The sequence below is a fragment of the Pipistrellus hanaki genome, assembly GCF_964339955.1.
Source record: "Pipistrellus hanaki genome assembly, chromosome: 1".
Lineage (NCBI taxonomy): Eukaryota > Metazoa > Chordata > Mammalia > Chiroptera > Vespertilionidae > Pipistrellus > Pipistrellus hanaki.
The window spans coordinates 38,157,065-38,174,705 of record NC_140503.1 but is presented as its reverse complement, the minus strand read 5'-3'; the positions used below and the strand labels follow the sequence as shown (position 1 = coordinate 38,174,705).

The 17,641-nt window shown below is 43.7% G+C and overlaps 1 protein-coding gene across 10 annotated transcripts in view; it reads left to right on the top strand.

The window, feature by feature from the left end:
• FRMD6 (FERM domain containing 6) overlaps positions 1-17,641 on the top strand; it is an 85,257-nt gene that overhangs the window by 50,915 nt on the left and 16,701 nt on the right. For all 10 annotated transcript variants that reach the window (XM_084887045.1, XM_084887040.1, XM_084887043.1 and 7 more), the window contains 5 exons: positions 2,119-2,305; positions 6,102-6,257; positions 9,567-9,632; positions 10,397-10,465; positions 13,024-13,198. In XM_084887045.1, the coding sequence (XP_084743171.1) occupies positions 2,119-2,305; positions 6,102-6,257; positions 9,567-9,632; positions 10,397-10,465; positions 13,024-13,198 (653 nt within the window). The remainder of the gene's footprint in view (positions 1-2,118; positions 2,306-6,101; positions 6,258-9,566; positions 9,633-10,396; positions 10,466-13,023; positions 13,199-17,641) is intronic.

Here is a 17,641-nt window from a genome sequence, read left to right as displayed (position 1 = left end):
CATAGAGAAAGGGAGAGAGAGAGAAAAACATCAATGATGAGAGGGAATCATTAATTGGCTGCCTGAGACTCTGAACCTGTCTTTGGATAGAGCCCGCAACCCAGGCATGTGCCCTTGACCGGAATCAAATTGGGACCCTTTCGTCTGCAGGCCCACGCTCTATCCACTGAGCCAAACCGGCTAGGGCTGCACTCCACATTTTCAATAACACTTAAATCACCAAAAAGATACTTCAAGAAGGAACTAGCACTTTTGTGAAGAGTAGAGAAATGGATGAAAGGATTACATTCCTCTTTGTTGAAGTGGGGGGGGGGGGGGGGAGATCGAGGGCAGCAGCAAGAACTCTCTCCTATAAAAACGCATGGGTGTTTGCAGCCTGGTTTTCTTTTCACTGTGAGGGTCTTACTCTGTTCTTGGCAGTAGCTTTAAAGCTACGGTTATGCCCAGTGGAGTCATCCTGTGAGAATCTTAGATGCCGTTTGGTGAGGGCAGGTAATTGATTCTTTGTCTGGACGTGGCTGCCTGAACAATAATACTATGCCCGTGATACGCACTCAGAGTTCACTATTTTAAAAGAAGCTTAGGAGGAGTCAGTGCTGGAAACGTTCAGAGGTGATCTTGTCGGCTGATAGAAAAGACTAGAAATGTGAACTCTTGAGTTTTACTTATTTCCTATTAAACTTTGAGAAACCCCTTGTAACAGACAACAGATACATTTGGCTAGTGAGTTGCATGTGAAAATTCGCTCTTAATATTGATACCATCGCCATAGGCACATTATAAAGTAAAATATATTGGTCCATAAAGAATTTTTTAAACACTGAGAAAGTTTTTAATTATCCTCAGTTTATATAAAGTTCTTACTCAATTTACCTACTACGTATGGAATGCACTTTACTCCATTTACCGATGAAGTATGGCATTAACCGCCTGGGGCTAATGAATGTTTAATTTATCCCAGTACTTCTGCCCTTTCCCCGCTGGGATGAACTAGTCCAAACACGGTGTGGTCAGCATTATAAAAAGAAGTGCTCTGAAAAGTACTCTTGTGCCAAGGGGAGAAAAAAATTACATAAACAGCTTTATTTTTATTCTCTTTTGTTTGTTCCAGTCAAATGCTTTATTTTTAAACTCTTCATAACGTAAACACGATCTTGGTTCCAATAAACCCGTATGTTTTTATTATCATCCGCTATTGTACTATGAATCTAAGGTAAAAACACTCACCCACAGTAATAAAGAGGCCAATAAGCACATTAAATATACACCTACGTTCTTTCTTGCATTTCTGCTTTGATCACAGAGGCGTCCTGTGTGCCTGTGACATCTTTTGGAGCTAGACCACGTTTCCCCCAGTCAGCACTTCCTGCTCCACATGTCTAACGGGGACTATATTTATGTCTGACCTCAGTGTATTGTAATGAGCGCCCTGCTAGTATTTCCACTTTTGAGGAGTATCGTGGTTGTCATAACATGTGCCTATTAAAACACACCCATTAAGTGACACCCACTTAATAACAATAAAAAAAAAAAAAGATTTAAGGGAAACATTTTTCAGTTCATTCATTCTGAAAGGGGGGGGGGGGGGATCACACCATTTGTAGTTAATTTTCTTTTTTTCTAGACAGTCTCATAAACATTTTTAAAGGGACCGTAGAGCATTTGTAATGTGCTCAGCTGAAAAACAAAAAAGAATAGCAAAACATTAAAGCCAGGGTTGGGTTGTCCCCTCGGATTTGTCCTCATTTATATGATGTGTACAGCATTTTTGTGACAAAATTATCTTACTACAACAAATACCTAGGCTTCTGTTATCATCCTTGCTTCATGAAATATTACAGTGGAAGGATTCAGACCGTTTTTTCCAGTCTCTGAATGAATCGACTGTTCCGGGTCTTAGGAAATGTGATTTTTGCCGCCGGGGAAGCCTGACTTAGAATTCAGGGAGGCGGCGATCAGGGGTTCCTACAGCCTCCCCTTGTTCCCGTGAGCGGGAAGGCGCGGGGAGCAGGGGGCAGACACAGAGAGCCCTTGTCAGCAGACGGATGGCAGGATCTGGGTTCTGTTTACATGCCATTGGATCATACCATCAAAATGTGTTTTCTTTTATTCTCCCAGTGACAGAGCAGCAAGATTCTATTATTACTGGCACCTGAGAAAACAAGTGCTCCATTCTCAGTGTGTGCTCCGCGAGGAGGCCTACTTCCTGCTGGCAGCCTTCGCCCTGCAGGCTGACCTGGGGAACTTCAAAAGGAATAAGCACTTTGGAAAATACTTCGAGCCCGAGGCTTACTTCCCATCGTGGGTAAGGCGCTGTTTTCAAACTCTACAGTGTTTTCTCTTAGCATGCTTCTACGTCATTGTGCTGCGACCCACATTGCTTCAGGAAATGGGAACCCGGATGTTTTGTGGCCAGTGAAGCCCTTCATGATGCGCAAAATATAAGTCTAACTCTTGCAGGGGTCCTCAAACTTTTTAAAGTGGGGGCCAGATCACGGTCCCTCAGAGAGCTGGAGGGCCGGACTATATGAACTACTAATTCCTACTGTAACACCTCGGCTGCGCTCACTGCCCAAAAAACCTGGCGGGCCGGATCAGACTCCTCTGCGGGCCGCATGTGGCCCGCGGGCCGTAGTTTGAAGACCCCTGCTAGAGCATGATACACACTCTGTCTTCGTAGACGCGGCTGGCTTGCAGTCAGTGCGGAAGGAGATTGCTCTCCATTCTAAACATGCTGGAGCGTGGAGGGTGCCAGCCAGCATTTGGTGTTTGCAGGGCCTTGATCTTCTTTATTCTTCATTTGAGCAGCATTTTCTCCTTTCCAGTCAACCCCACTGTAAATTGAAAATATGGTTAAGTCAAGAGGCACTCAATACGCCTAACTGCCTAACTTATTGAACATCAGAGCTTAGCCTGGCCCACCTTGAGCGTGCTCAGAACACTTCCACTCACCTACAGTAAGGCCGAGTCATCCGACACAAAGCCTGTTTTGTAACCTCCTGAGATTTTTTGAATACTGTACAGAAGGTGAAAAACAGAACGGTTGCTTGGGTCCCCAGCATTAGTGAGCACAGCTGGAGGCTGAACACAGCCCTGAGTGTGTGTGAAGCCTTGAACTAAAGCAAAAAAAAATAAAAAAATGCTGGTGACTCAGTGGGCACAGAGTGTCCATTGTTTACCCCTGTGATCCTGTGGCTCACCACCACTACCCAGCATCACAAGAGAACACTGAACTGCAGATCACTAGCGGGGGGAGGACTTCAAAATTTGAAGTTCAGTCTCTGCTGAAAGCATATTGCTTTCATACCATAGTCAAGAAATCGTAAGTCAAGCCATCATGTGTGTGAGTCAACTCCTTGCTCTGATCACCATCTCCTTACTTCAGCGAGAAAATGTAGGTTGTTCCAGCAAGACTTATTCAACTCTACTTTCCCTACCCCAGCCAGTCTGCTCTGTCCCCGTCTTTCCTCCAGGTCTCTGCTGTAACTGTTTTCTCTCACCTTTACCCTCTGCTCTTCAGTCAGAGCATACATGACATGCTTGGTTTGCATTCCCATCCTCAGGAAGGAAAGAAAGGAGGGAGGGAGGGAGGGAGGAAGGGAGGGAGGCAGGGAGGGAGAAAGGAAAATGCTGCCTCTCCTGCCTTCCCTTCTCAGTAACACTTCTTGAAAAAGTGACGTCTATTTGATGTTCTAGCTTCTTTGCTTCCCACATGTACTCCTCAACCCACCTCCACCTGCCTGCTCGCCCCACCGCTCCATTCATGGGCTGTCCCTCAAGTCATCAGTGACCTTTAAATGGCCAAAGCCAGTGACCACTTTCACTTCCTGAATTTCTCAGCTGCCCTTGACACGTCACCCCTCCCGACCACGGGAGATTTCATCCAACTGAATGCTTTTAACAGCCACCTCTCCCCTGTGTCCGTGAGAGAGCCGTTCACCCGGAGGCATCTCAGATTCAGAATGTGCAGAGTCAGACTCGTCTTCTTCCCACCACCTCAGTTCTGTGATTCCTGCCTCCGTGTTCCTAACTTCAGCTGGCGGCACTGCCGTCCACCCAGGCACCCAGGAACTTGAGGGTCACACAGAGCTCCCTCCCTGATCACCCTTCCTTCTCCCAGTCCCATCCAGTCAACCAGAACGTCTTCTTACACAAACAGCTGATAACCCATCACCCAGCTTAAGAACTAAAATTCTCTTGGATTTTTGTTAACTGCCTGCATGTCTGTCTATCGCATCCCTTCCTCACCACTGTTCCTCCACCTCCCAGCTCTCGGGAGTTCTCAACAGCCCTGCTGGGGAGGCTTGCTTTTGCTTCCATGGAGGCCTCCATGGCTCCCCTGTCACCTGCGGAGTGCAGCCCGCTCCCAGGCATGCCTGAGGAGCTTTGCAGGACGTGGCCCCTGCCCGCCTTTCCAGGTTCCTTTCTGACTGTCCCACGCCTTGAATTTTATCAGTAGCCTCATCCTGTAATTCCCATGTCTCCACACCTGAGGTGCCTCACACTCGACCTGTCTTCCTCCAATTCTTTCAGCCTGTGCAGCCCCTCTCCCTGTCTCACCTCGCTCCTTCCAGCACTCAGCTCAGGGGGAGCTTCCTCGGGGCAGACTGGCTGGTGCCAGCACCCCTCCTCTGTGCTCAACAAGACCCTGGGTGGGGGTGTTTTGCATCTTATTTTCAAATGTTTATCTTTTGGCCCAACCCCAGTTAAACTTAGTGTTTCTTGGTATGTTCCAAAGGACAGACATAAATGTAACCTTCCCTGTTTGCTCAGCGCTTCATGTTGAGGTGCTCATTGTAGGTTTTGTTGACCGACTGACAGTTGATCGGTAGTGCTTCCGTTGTTGGAAGAGAAACCGCAAAGGGTGTCAAGCTTTTACATAGCCATGCCTGTTGGGCCAAAATTAGCCTGCTTTTACATTCCCTCGTTGTCATCACGTGCTCACTGAGCCTTGGGCATTTACATCGGAGCTTCCCAGCAATGTGCCGTGGCATCCAGAGTGCCCAGGTCCCAGTGTCCTCAACCCTTGGGGTCACCAAAGTCACTGCTTCAGTGCCCCTACAAATGCTATTTTCTCTGTGTTCTCTGACCTGAACAAGGTTGGCAGGTACTGACATAGATGATGTTCATGTAAAAGGCATCTAGACAGAAAAATGTGCAATTTGAGTTCTCAGTAAAACTTGAAAATTGGCCAGCAATGTATCATGCTTAATTCAATAGAAAGAAACAAAACGTCAGTATTTATAAAACAGTTTACTAGTAAAACTAAAAATGCTCTAGTTTTGTTTTGTTTTTTATTCTGGTGATTTTAAACATTACTCTGGTTTACGTTGCGTAATCCCACAATTGATAATCCTTATGAAACCAGGTAGGACCTTTAACTATTCGACACCTCTGTCTTAGCCTGCAGCCGCTGGATGCTGTGTGCTTTTGACATCTAAAAGCTCAGACTACTGTCTGATGAAAATATAAGCCACAGTGAATTACAATGAATGTATGAAATAAATTGCTTCCTCATAAGTGTTCTAAGAGACTGTTCATATCAGCCTCTTGTGCAAAAACCACATGTTTCAGAGAATTTCCCGCAGTCCCCTGCCTTCTTTTGGATTAACATTCAGAGTCTCCCACGCTGTGGCTGTGATTTTGGAAGAGTTACGTAGGATCCAGAACCCGAAGATGTGCTGACAGGAGATGTATTTCATGGTACCAGTAATTTTGCAAGGAGAAGCAATGATATGCGTACAAAATTTTGCAAGTTTGCATGGTTTTGTTTTTGGTTTGATTATTTTTTTATTTTTATTTATTTATTTATTTTTATTTTTTTATTTTTTTGGTTCTTGGTGAGTGGAAAGCCAAGAGAACATATTTTTCCTATTTCTTGTGATTTTTCTTCAATACTGCAGCTCCATTGTCTTTGTCACTTTGAGTATTAACTGATTCAGCCTAGTCCTATCACCGATGAAAGCAGAGTTGAAAGGGGGGATTTTCTAGTGGATGTTAGCCAGTTTACATGGTTTAGTTAGGTCCTTGCCCTTCTGTCACTCACGGGAGTGTGCACCTCCCGACAAATGTCACATTGCATGCCCTTTGTATTCCAACAGGTTGTTGCCAAGAGGGGGAAGGACTACATCCTGAAGCACATCCCAAACATGCATAAAGATCAGTTTGCACTGACCGCTTCCGAGGCTCATCTGAAATACATCAAAGAGGCCGTCCGGCTGGACGACGTGGCCGTTCACTACTACAGGCTGTATAAGGTACAGGCGGCTGCGCTGCTGCTTCCGCAGAAAAACTCCTTCCCCGTCACAGGGGGTTTTATTGAACCCCTCCTCTCACTGAGAAAAGGCTTTCAAAGGTTTCCTGTGACCGCTGTTTGTCACCGCAGGCCCTCTCGGGGCGGGTGATGCTTTCTCTCAGCCTGGGAGAAGGGTGATTCTAATGTTGTGATAACACGGAGCTGGATACTGTGAGCCTGGCTTTTCAGTGAAAAGAAACACCAGGGCTGTTTTCCTCCTCTCCAAATCTGTACTTCTGTCTCAGGGAGTGACCTTGGCAACTTCTTCGATCATTAGTTTTTAATATTCCCCAAAGTGAAGTCATACAGCATCGTATCCATTAGTGACCAGAGCCTCACAACATCAGCTAGTGCTTAGTGAGTCCTGTGTGTATGGGGCACCCTTTCTATTTATCCTTTTAAAAAAAATCCTCACAATTCTGTAAGATAGGAACTATAATCTACATTTTACAGATGAGGAACCAGACTGAAGGCCACAAAACTAGTAAGTGGCAGAGCTAGGATTCAACCCGGGTCTATTTGAAGTCGGAGCCTGTGTGCTTTCTCCACTGAACTCTCTGATGTTTGTCACTCCCTTTTGTGTCTTCTGTATGCCTAGCCTCATTGTTTCAGAGGTCAGAGGTCACACACCCAAATAACAGTTGGGGCCAGGCTCTGCAGGGAATCCCTCACACTACCTTTATGGGATCCTGTCTTCTCTCCTCCCTACTCGTGGCCGTATTTCACTCCTGAATCCCCACTTCTGTATCCAGGGGTATATTCTCCAACCAAATAGGATGAAGCGGTACAGAGTGTGGTCTGTCAAGCCTTACTTGTGGGATTGACTCCTAGCTTCACCTCTTACCGTGTGGCCTTAGACAAGTTACTTAATCTCTCTGCTTCAGTTTCCCGTAGTTAGATGGGGATGGTAATGGCCTACCTCTGAGGTTCATTGAATCGGTAAAGGACAATGGATAAAAGGTTCTTTAAGCAGTTGTTACCTTTGTCACTGTTACTATGCTTGGTATCGCTCCATATTCTTTGCAGTAAGATTAGACAATTGGATATACTGATGGCCAGCATATTGTCTGGTTCAGAAAACTTAGCAAGGAACCAGCGGGTGGTGTTTCTTCTCTCTTCCATGTTTCAGAGGTTCACTGTGAATGCCCCGTCATCCTGGAAGGGCATAATTGAGCTCTATCATATCTTTTTGGCTAAATTCCTAAAGGACTTAGCTATCTGTTCGTTTTTTTCCTTAAATTTTATTTGTGACAATTTATAGGAGAAAATTCAAATAAATGACATGTTGGACAATCAGCTTATAATTTTAAACTGTATGAGAAGTACTAATAAGGCATTGAAAAGACTGTGGCTTTGGAATCAGATATCCTGTATAATAAAAGACTAATATGCAAATTGCCCCCTCAACCAGGAGTTCAACAAACCCCCCTAAAGCCTCTCCCCCCCCAGCCAGGCCCGCCCCTGCCCCCAATCGCCCCTCCCCCTCCCTTTGATCTGAGGTGGGGCCAGCCTGCCAACCTCCCATGTCCCCTTCCCCTGGCCAGCCTGGCCCCATCAGGGTGAGCTGGCCGGACCCAACCCCTGCACAAATTTGTGCACCTGGCCTCTAGTCATTTAAAAACCCTGTATTACTACTGATTATTACTGGATCCTAAGTAAATATAACTGTAATACTGAGCCATCTATTAAGTGGGAATGATTCCATACATTTCCAAGGTTGGGGAAAATTCTATGAGATAATGAATCTGAAATAACCAGGTGGAGTGTCTAGTACATTAGTGATTCTTATTTGATAAGGAAATTTAGTATTTAAAAAAATCCTATTGGCCCTGGCCAGATAGCTCAGTTAGTTGGAGCAGCATCCCCTAAGGTTGTAGGTTCAATCCCTGGTCAAGACACATACAAGAATCAAGCAATGAATGCATAGATAAGTGGAACAAATAGATGTTTCTCTTGCCCCTCTCTCACTCTCTTTCTCTTTCTCTTTCTCTCTTTTTCTAAAAATAAATTTTTAAAATCCTATTAAGAGCCATTTAGTGAAGTAGATATCCTCAATTTATCTTGTGTAAAAATCTTTCAAACTTTCTTAAAGTGCGGTACTTCTACATGGCATGGAAAATGACTCTAGTCTGCTTAAAATGAGATAATTAATCATAGTAATGTAACTGAATGAAGTGGGAAATAGATATTATTGCCTCATGGGCAGAATTTTTATTCTTTGGAGAAGTCGACTGGCAGCCACTGAAACCACTTCATTTAAGGCCTGGTTACAAAATAGAAATAAGGTAGATGGAGAATAGGAAATGTCCTGAAAAAGAAAAAAAGAAAAGAATTCTGTGCTCCCTTTTCAGCACTGCACAGCTGATGTTTTTATGAGCACGGTCTTACTTCAGGAAACAATGAGAATGGCCTTGAAAGGGAAATTGGCCTAAACTCATAGTGATGGATTAGTTTCTCTTACTGTCTGTGCTTTTCATGATGTAAAAATATGTTGGTTGGACCAAAACAACCCAAAGAGTAAAAATAGGCTATGTCTTCTCTTTTCTGAGCCTGGTAAGGCTGCATTTTCAAAAAATACTTCTTAACCATGTTCATGGAGGAAATGGCACTGTAATAAAGATCTGTACATATTTATTGTTTTTTCCTGAGAAATCTTGTGGTGAGAATAGTTTAGTTACTTAATAATATTATGTCTCTTTTATTTTATACTTTATATTTTATATATACTTTTACAGATGAGCACTTACAAAGATGTGGCCCAAGTTCTAAGTACATTCTTTTTTGTTTTTGTTTTTTTTAAGTGTTTATTGTTGCAAGCATTTTTTCCCCCTGTTGATCCCTTCTAGCCCACCCACTTCAGGCCTTCACCACACTCTTGTCTGTGTCCTTGGGTTATGCATAAATGCATACAAGTTCTTTGGTTGACCTCTTCCCACCTGAGTACATTCTTAATTGGAGAATTTTTTTCCTTATGTAGTTATACTTTATAGTTTGTGAGTAGCTGGTAGAATGTATGCCATTTTGGTAAGTAATAATTGAACATTTAAAAAATAAGTACTTTTTTTTAAAAAACAATTAACCGATATAAAACTTTTACAGCTTTATTATTTGTTCTCATGAGACACTCTTAAGTATTTAGGCTTGCCTGTCATCTTAGCTTCTGAGCTGGGAGATTTACCCAGTTTTTAACATATCAAGTCTGGTGCATCTCAGAATGTAACTATGATTTTATATCCAAGGTTACATTTTCGTAAAATTGTATCCCCCCCAGGATAAAAGGGAGATTGAAGCGTCTCTGACCCTCGGGCTGACCATGCGGGGAATACAGATTTTCCAGGTGAGTAAAGGGGAGAACTCAGTGTCCAATAGGCACTGCTCTAGCTCACAGTGGTCCTGTGATAGCTTCGCCGGCCCTTTTGTGGCCATGGATTGGTTGCTGCTTCCCATTGGTGTGCACAGATGTGGACGATGTGGGATAGACAAAGGGATCCAGTCTAACCCATGTAGTAACAAGTCTTCCAGAACAGAAAACAAAAAGCCAAAGATTGGCCCCAGTTCATCCCTTTTCCTGTGTGTGTCCTTGACGTTAAATATACTCTAGTGTATTTTTGTCCTCTGGAGCATTTATAGTTCTAAAGATGACATATTCATTTTCTGATAAAGCTTGTCCCTTGAGTAAGTAGGTGAGATGGTGCTACAGCCATTGACAAGGGGGAGAAAGAGCCTCTTTCTGGGAGAGCTAGGAGAGTAGCAGGATATCTTTCTTTCGATGTAGGCAAAATATCCAAGGATGAAAGTCTGAGTATCTTGTCTCAGCTCCCGAATGCCTGAGTCTTTCGAACTTTTTATTTAAATTTAGCGATAGGCCAAAAGAGGAAAGATTGCCTTGAAAAGGCCAGTTAATGATGTAGTCACTCAGGAACCGGAAACTGAATCGTATCACTAATCTTTTAATTATTGTCTGCACATCTCCAAAGAGAGATGAGGACCTCTTTCAGATTTTAATTAATATATTTTAGTTTTCTGGGAGATAAATTAGAGCAATTTCAGTGTCTGTCAGTTTCATCAGTAACTCTATATGCATTATAATTCTTCCCACAGAATTTAGATGAAGAGAAACAATTACTTTATGACTTCCCCTGGACAAATGTTGGAAAGCTGGTATTTGTGGTAAGTTTAAAATAAACTGGCTAAAATAAATTACTCAGTTGTTTGTTTTTGCAATTTTGTCGTTTCTTGTTTTTTAAGACAATATTATCCCAGACCCAAAAGTTGATATTTTTAAGAAGTCAGCAGTGAAAATAGATCTCTTATACCCTTATGTCACTCATCAGTAGTAAAGCTAAAATTAAAGAATTTTATAGCAAAATAAATTAATAATTTTAAGTTGTGTGCCCGGTCTTCACCACACTACCCTACGTTACTCTACTTGCAAAAGAAACGTAGTGAGAAAAGTACAAGATGAGTTCATCAAGTAGAATTGTTTTTAAAAGTGTACGGCAGAGGGATTAGAAAACAGAGAACCATAATCACAGGGTAAGGTCTCTTCGTGTGGGGCCGGCCAGTTCCTTTGGAAGTTACTTCCTTTGAAGAAGGAATAAAGAGTGATATAAAAAGATGTTTCTATTAATATCTGACTCTTTGAAACTCATCATTATAAAGAAAGGTCTATAGTTCTTACCAGGAAAAATACCTCTATTTTTAGAATATTGAGGATGGTCGCCTTTTTTTCTCAGAGCAAATTCATGATTTTTCCAGCTGTTTCTTTACTTTGCTAGCTATCTCCATTTCTTAATAGAGTTCAAAGAATTACAGTTAATAGTGTGTCTGTCTAATAGTCATGAAAATCCACAATTTCCTTTTGCTCAGAAGCTCCTGAAAAAATACACAAAGGGAGGAGGAAGATAAGGACTTGTGCACATGGCCGCCTCTCCCCGAAGGAAGATGGCCTATATAAATAAAGGGTTGTATTGCCAAATTGCACTGGGCACTGATTCCACGCTGCCCTGTGAGTCAAAAGACCTGTTCCTGGCTTTACATTACTTTAATTACTTGGGCACAGTTCAATCTGATTTCACTTTACTCAGTGTTAAGCACAGCCAGCCTGCCTCCTCCCCACTGGCTCTCCTTTGTTCCAGCTCTTTGTGAAAGAATCTGAGCTGTTTGAAAATGAGTGCATTATTGCCAAACTTGCTCCTTTCATGTCCCACACTAAGTAGTCATAAAATGCATTTCTGAAATGGAGTGTTTTAAGGGTCCTAGACTCAGTGAATCTAGTTTTGCGTCATACTCATTTAAGGAGCGTGTTGACGTTATAGACTTTTGTGCCTCGTCCTCCTCTCTTACTAGAGATTTTTGATTCGGTGACTGTGGGTTGGAGAGGAGGAATCTACTTTGACAGACTTCCCAGATGCAGCCAGCCCAGCCCTGCCTAGCTGTGTGCCCTTGAGCAAATTGCTTAATCTCTCTGTGCCTTAGTTTCTTCAGTTCAGATTGATGGTGAGGATTAATGAGTTACAAATGCTTATAGTTTGTTAAGTATCAGTTATTACTGTTCTAGTATTGGGATCCACTGGTGGTCTTTTAAAGAAGTCTAGAGGTGAAAAATTCTATCGCTGTCTGAGTTACGCAAACCCATCCTGATTTGTACCAACTTCAACTTAGAGTATGTCTCCCTCTTTGCTGCACTTCTCCTCTCCCGCTGAGAATCGTTGTGTCTGGAATACTCCTCTTTGTAGTTCTGCTGCTTTCTTCATTGTTAGGAAAGTGAAAGAAATTCAGAATATTCCAGAACTGTAAGGAACCTTGCCAGACTCTCACCCTCATCCTCCAACTCTATGTTAATGATCCCAGACCTAAAGAATGTGATCCCTTATCTCTCCAGTGATAGACACTTGTATCTCTTCTTTCTCTTTCTCGACCCATCCCACCACTGTCTCTGTAACTTCCGGCTAGAGAAGTTTTATATATATATTTTTTAAACCCTAAATAGGTAGTCAGTATTTTTCAGCATCATAATTCTATTTATTTCCTTCCCGGAATTTATCATAAGCTATAATTATTCCGTGTGTGTTAATTTACCATCTGTCCCACCAGAACGTGTCTCCACGAGGGTGGGGAGCTTGTCTGTCCCATTCACTGTGTCTGTCTAGTGCAGGGTTCGGTACACAGCACGTGTTTCACAAATATGTGAATGCTGCATCCTGCTCCTGGAATTTGTCTGCTGAGTTAAGTGTTGGGATTCATTTGAGGAGGCTGCATGATGGCCCCTTCTCTTCTCCATCATGTAAATGGCCTGACCAGCCAGAGACACCTAAGATCTTCCTCAATTCTCGTACCCAGTCAGTGGTTACCAGGAGACCCTTGCCAGACCCTTTTCTGAATTTTGGGTAACCCTCTGTCTGTGACAGTTTTGAAAGGGAACACAGTGATTTATGTCTCAGCAAATTTTGAATAAAGCTTTATATGGTAAGTCCTCACTCAAAGTCATCCTCAGGTACTGCAACTTTAAGCAAAAGGATGTACCGCACAACCAGTTGTACTGTCTGCTAATGGACAGAAACAAGAGTCGCATTCCCATAGCATCTCCTCAGCGCTGTGACGAAACGTTATCCGAGGCCCTGCTGCCCATCCTTTTCTGAATCTGCAGTTTTCCTTAGACAACGAAGGGGGCCTGGGCAAATCAGAGACGTCGCTTCCCGAGTCTAATTTATGTTTTCCCTCCCCAGGGTAAGAAATTTGAGATTTTGCCAGATGGCCTGCCCTCAGCCAGGAAGCTCATCTACTACACGGGGTGCCCCCTGCGCTCCAGGCACCTCCTGCAGCTGCTGAGCAACAGCCACCGCCTCTACATGAACCTGCAGCCCATCCTGCGCCACATCCGGAAGCTGGAGGAAAACGAAGGTACCGCAGGCTCCCGGATGGGGGGGCAGGGGGTGGCTTTGCCGCCGTAGCCCCCGGCTCTGGAGCTGCCATGAACTGGGCGTTAGGCTCCTGCGGGTGGGACGTGGGGGCCAGGTCTCTCCAGATTCAGCACAGCATCCTCTTTCCATCCCAGCGCTGTTCCAGAAGGCAAAGGGGTAGCTGTGGTGCCAGCAGCTGTACCCATCCCAGATGCCGAGGTGATCCCCATCATTTAGCTGCTCCGTGTGTAGTCTCTTTCACCTGACCCACGCTTGGCTTAAAAATTCTTGTGAAAAAGCCACCCTGTGAAGGTTCAGGCCAAGGTGTGTCTACACCTCAGAGCTCCGTGTAGACACGGATCCACCTTGGTTCTATTATCTGCAGGCAATCTGCAATGGCTCCCAACGAAGTGGGGCACAGAAATGGCTGTAGTCTCTCTTCTTGACTGCGGAGAGACCCCCACGTCTGCCCCAGCAAGAGTGACAAAGGAGGGAGAAATTTTCATCTGAGGATTTTATCAGCCAGTCCTGTGGGGGCTGGGCTGAGACATAGACAGAATAGAGCGGTCTCTGAGGAGCCCCAGAGTCCTGGGCCAAAGGAGACACAGGGTGGTGAAGAGGGAGGCAGAGAGGGCCTCTAGGGGCTGGCTTCAGCTTTACAGTATTAAGCTCGTGGTTAACTCTTTATCTTGAGTTATGGCACCTGGGGTCACTACACTTAACGCTCCAACTTCTGATCCCCCAAAGTGCTACTTTGCATATTTGTTTATTTTTTAATGCCTTCCGTTTTATTTTGCAAATCCATGTTGTACTCATTCTTGGTAATGCGATTAGAGTAGTAGATTGTGGGGGTTTGCATGATCATTAGGATGCAGATTCACATCGGAGGTCCATGTCTGAAACAGATGTTGACCTCTCAGATCCAACCTTTCCCACAGAAACAAGGCAATGCCTGCTCTCTCCGGGCAAGCAAAAAACCTTGTAGAGGTTTGCACATCTGATTGATATCTTTCCCAAGCTGCCTCTGTCTGAACGAGACCCCATTTGGAGATGTCCCTGTCATTTAATTAGCGACTAGAACGTGAATCATCTCCCACTGTCTGCCACCACGCTGCACCTGCCTTTGGAGAGAGTGGGTAAAAGTGTCAGGTGTATTGGCTTCCTCTGCTGCCAGGCTGCCAGTTCTTCTCCCGGTGACTCATCGGTATGACAGATATATCTCTCCGATGCTGACATGAATATGAAAGAGGATTCAGACAGGAAAAGGTGCCAGAGGAACTTGCGAGAATGGGGAGGAGACTTAGGGGGGTGCAGAGCCCATTGTCTGCCAAGTCAGCCTCGTTCCTAGTGGGTGCCTTGTGGGTTCATTTATTCCACCAGCGCCTGTTAGTAAATTCTTTTTTTAAATAATATATTTTATTGATTTTTTACAGAGAGGAAGAGAGAGGGATAGAGAGCTAGAAACATCGATGAGAGAGAAGCATGGATCAGGTGCCTCCTGCACACTGCCTACTGAGGATGTGCCCACAACTGGGGTGCATGCCCTTGACCGGAATTGAACCTGGGACCTTTCAGTCCACAGGTCGATCCTCTATCCACTGAGCCAAACCGGTTTTGGCAGTAAATTCTTGTTTAGGGGCCTGTAGGGGCAGCTCTTCAGAGCCCAGAAGAGGGAATGAACCATAGCGTCTAAGGTAAACGACCCAGCATGGTACCGGGTGCATTTGCGGGCTTACATGTACAGGGCAATGAAGGAATGGAAAAATTGTAAATTGGGTCTTTTATTCGGGCAAGTGTAGTAGATTTGGAAGGGAAGTCTTTTTTTTTTTCTTCTTCTTCTTCTTCCAAAAAAAAAACACATTTAATTTCTTCTATTTAGAGATCCCTCCAGGGCTGAGGAAACACTGGAACTAAGTTCCTCTGGACCAGCCTTGGCCTGAATCCACGTATCTCACCCGCACTTAAAGCCCCTTTTCAGAATTGGCTCAGCAAAAGGAGCAGCACAAAAAGCGCCTTATTTTTCTTAATTACATTTCGTTTAGAGTCACCTTGTCTGAAATACCGTTTTAGTGTTTTATAGCAGAAAATAATCACAAGAATTCTTCCATAGTGTATAAAAGAGAAGAAGTGCCTTTGTCATTGGAAATATGTTAAGCCAGCTTTACTCAGTAGCTAGAGCTTATTCTTAAGCCATATTTACAGAAGACACATCGACTACATTCTATTTTAAAATCATGTGTGAAAACCTTTGCGGTCGCTGGGCTTTTCCCACAGGGGATAACAGCACACTGGCATGTCGACCATCTTCGCTGTGGAGGCCAGTGATTGCTAGGGGGATGAGAAGTTGTGTTTTGCATTTCTTAGAACAAATTTCTGCATTACTTCAGCATTTCCCTCTGTCTGTAACTGAGTGGTGTGAAGCTTCTTAAATGTTTGCAGAGAGTCCAAGTGATATAACACTCATTTCAAAGGAGCCTCGTGGTGCACTCTGATAGGAAGTGTATGTACACTAGGCTCCTAGCAGGAGCGCAGACTGGCAACTGCTTGTACCACAGGGACTGTACTAGTGAGTATGGGAGACTAGGATTGGCCCCAAACCTATTGGGAGGCTGGGGTTAAAAAGACTATTTGTAAAGATGTAGAAAAGCTTTTATTTTTAGTTAGTTAGTTAGTTAATTGATTAGTTTTATATATATATATATATATATATATATATATATATATATATATATATATTTTTTTTTTTTTTTTTTAATTGATTTCAGAGGAAGGGAGAGGGAGAGAGAGAGAGATACACCAATGATTCGAGAGAATCATTGACATTGATCAGCTGCCTCCTGCAGGCCCCACACCGGGGATTGAGCCCACAACCCAGGCATGTGCCCTGACTGGGAATCGAACCATGACCTCCTGGTTCAGTGGATGTTCAACCACTGAACCACGCCGACTGGACTAGAAAAGCTTTTAAATGATCAGATCCACGATTCCCAATTGCCTCAGACCTCCAATAAATACCCTATAGAACTTTTCCCCTATTTTTGTTTTATTACTTTTTTCCTTCACTTGCCACCCTTCCGAGGGTCACCTGGCTATCTATTATTTTGAAAGTACAGTAAGTAGTAATTGTATGAGAACTTTGCAGACGCCTTCAGCTTCAGCTCTCATCTTCATGTCAACCCGTTGCCTGCAGAAAGCAGGAATCATTTAGAACCCAGGCTCACCTTAAAAAATGGGTCAGGTGCACTTTTGTCTCAGTGGTGCGTGTTGGGCTGTGTTGTCCGGTCCCACTCTGCTTTCTCTGTGGCTACACACACGTGCCTCGGTGTTTCAGCCGATTCCTTCGGATTGTCAGGAAGGGGCTGGCGCCCAGAAGTGCATGCCCAGCCTTCCCCTAGCATCTTTCCCGTTAGGCCTCCAGCAAAGCATATCATCATCTCTTTCTGCTGATGCCCACTCCCTCTCGGGAGCCTGTGGCGACGATACTTCAGAGCTGGAACCAGACATCAGCCGTGCGAGTATTTTAACCTAACCAGGAAACAAGACAATTAAATCCGTGATCAGCCCCCTGAGGACCCAATTAGTCTCCTTGTTAGCAGCTTCTGAGATAATATCAACTTAATGTTTCCCAGATGCACTCTCCATTGTTAGCATTGTTCTAATGTGTCATTTCTCATCGTATTAAAAATACAAGGAAGCTAAACTATCTTTTTATTTTAAATTTCCAACGCGAAGCACAAAGATAACAGTTTTGTGTCAGGTGTGCCCCTGCACCTCAGCTGTAACCTTGTGTTTGACTGTGGGGATGTGGGGGCCAGGTCTCTCCATCTTTTAGCACTGCAGAAAGGTTAGCTTTCTATGCACCTATAATGTGGTTTATATATTTTTTATATTTTTTAAAAATATATGTTTTATATATTAGGTTAGCACTTGATGACAGGGACTTTCAGTGACGTGTCTCCACATTAAAGAACAGCACTGGCACGCTCAGGAACATGTCTACCCATCAGAGGCCATGTGACACACCAGCCGTGATTACTGTGTTTTCTAACTAGATGAGAAAGTCTCACTAATTCAGCCTAGATGGAGAAAAGCAGTCTTCGCTAATGTAAACCTAAATTTTAGAATCACCTGAAAGAAATTCTCAGAAGAACCGTTTTATTTTAAATTGTATTCAACAAGTTAGAGCTCAACAAACAGTGGACCAAATGAACAAATGAAATGAGTGGCAATTAGCATAATTACGTTTATTCAACAGTCTCCTGTAGTAGTGCTTCTGAAATTACCTGTGGGGAAGGACCAGGTTTTTTTAAATTTCTAGTCCACTGTGGACTGATACTTCTGCAAAATACAAAAATCACCGTGGTGGCAGCCATGACAATATCAGATTGCTCAAATGTTTATTCTCAATTAAACTTTCTAAATGTTTATTCTCAATTACTGGACT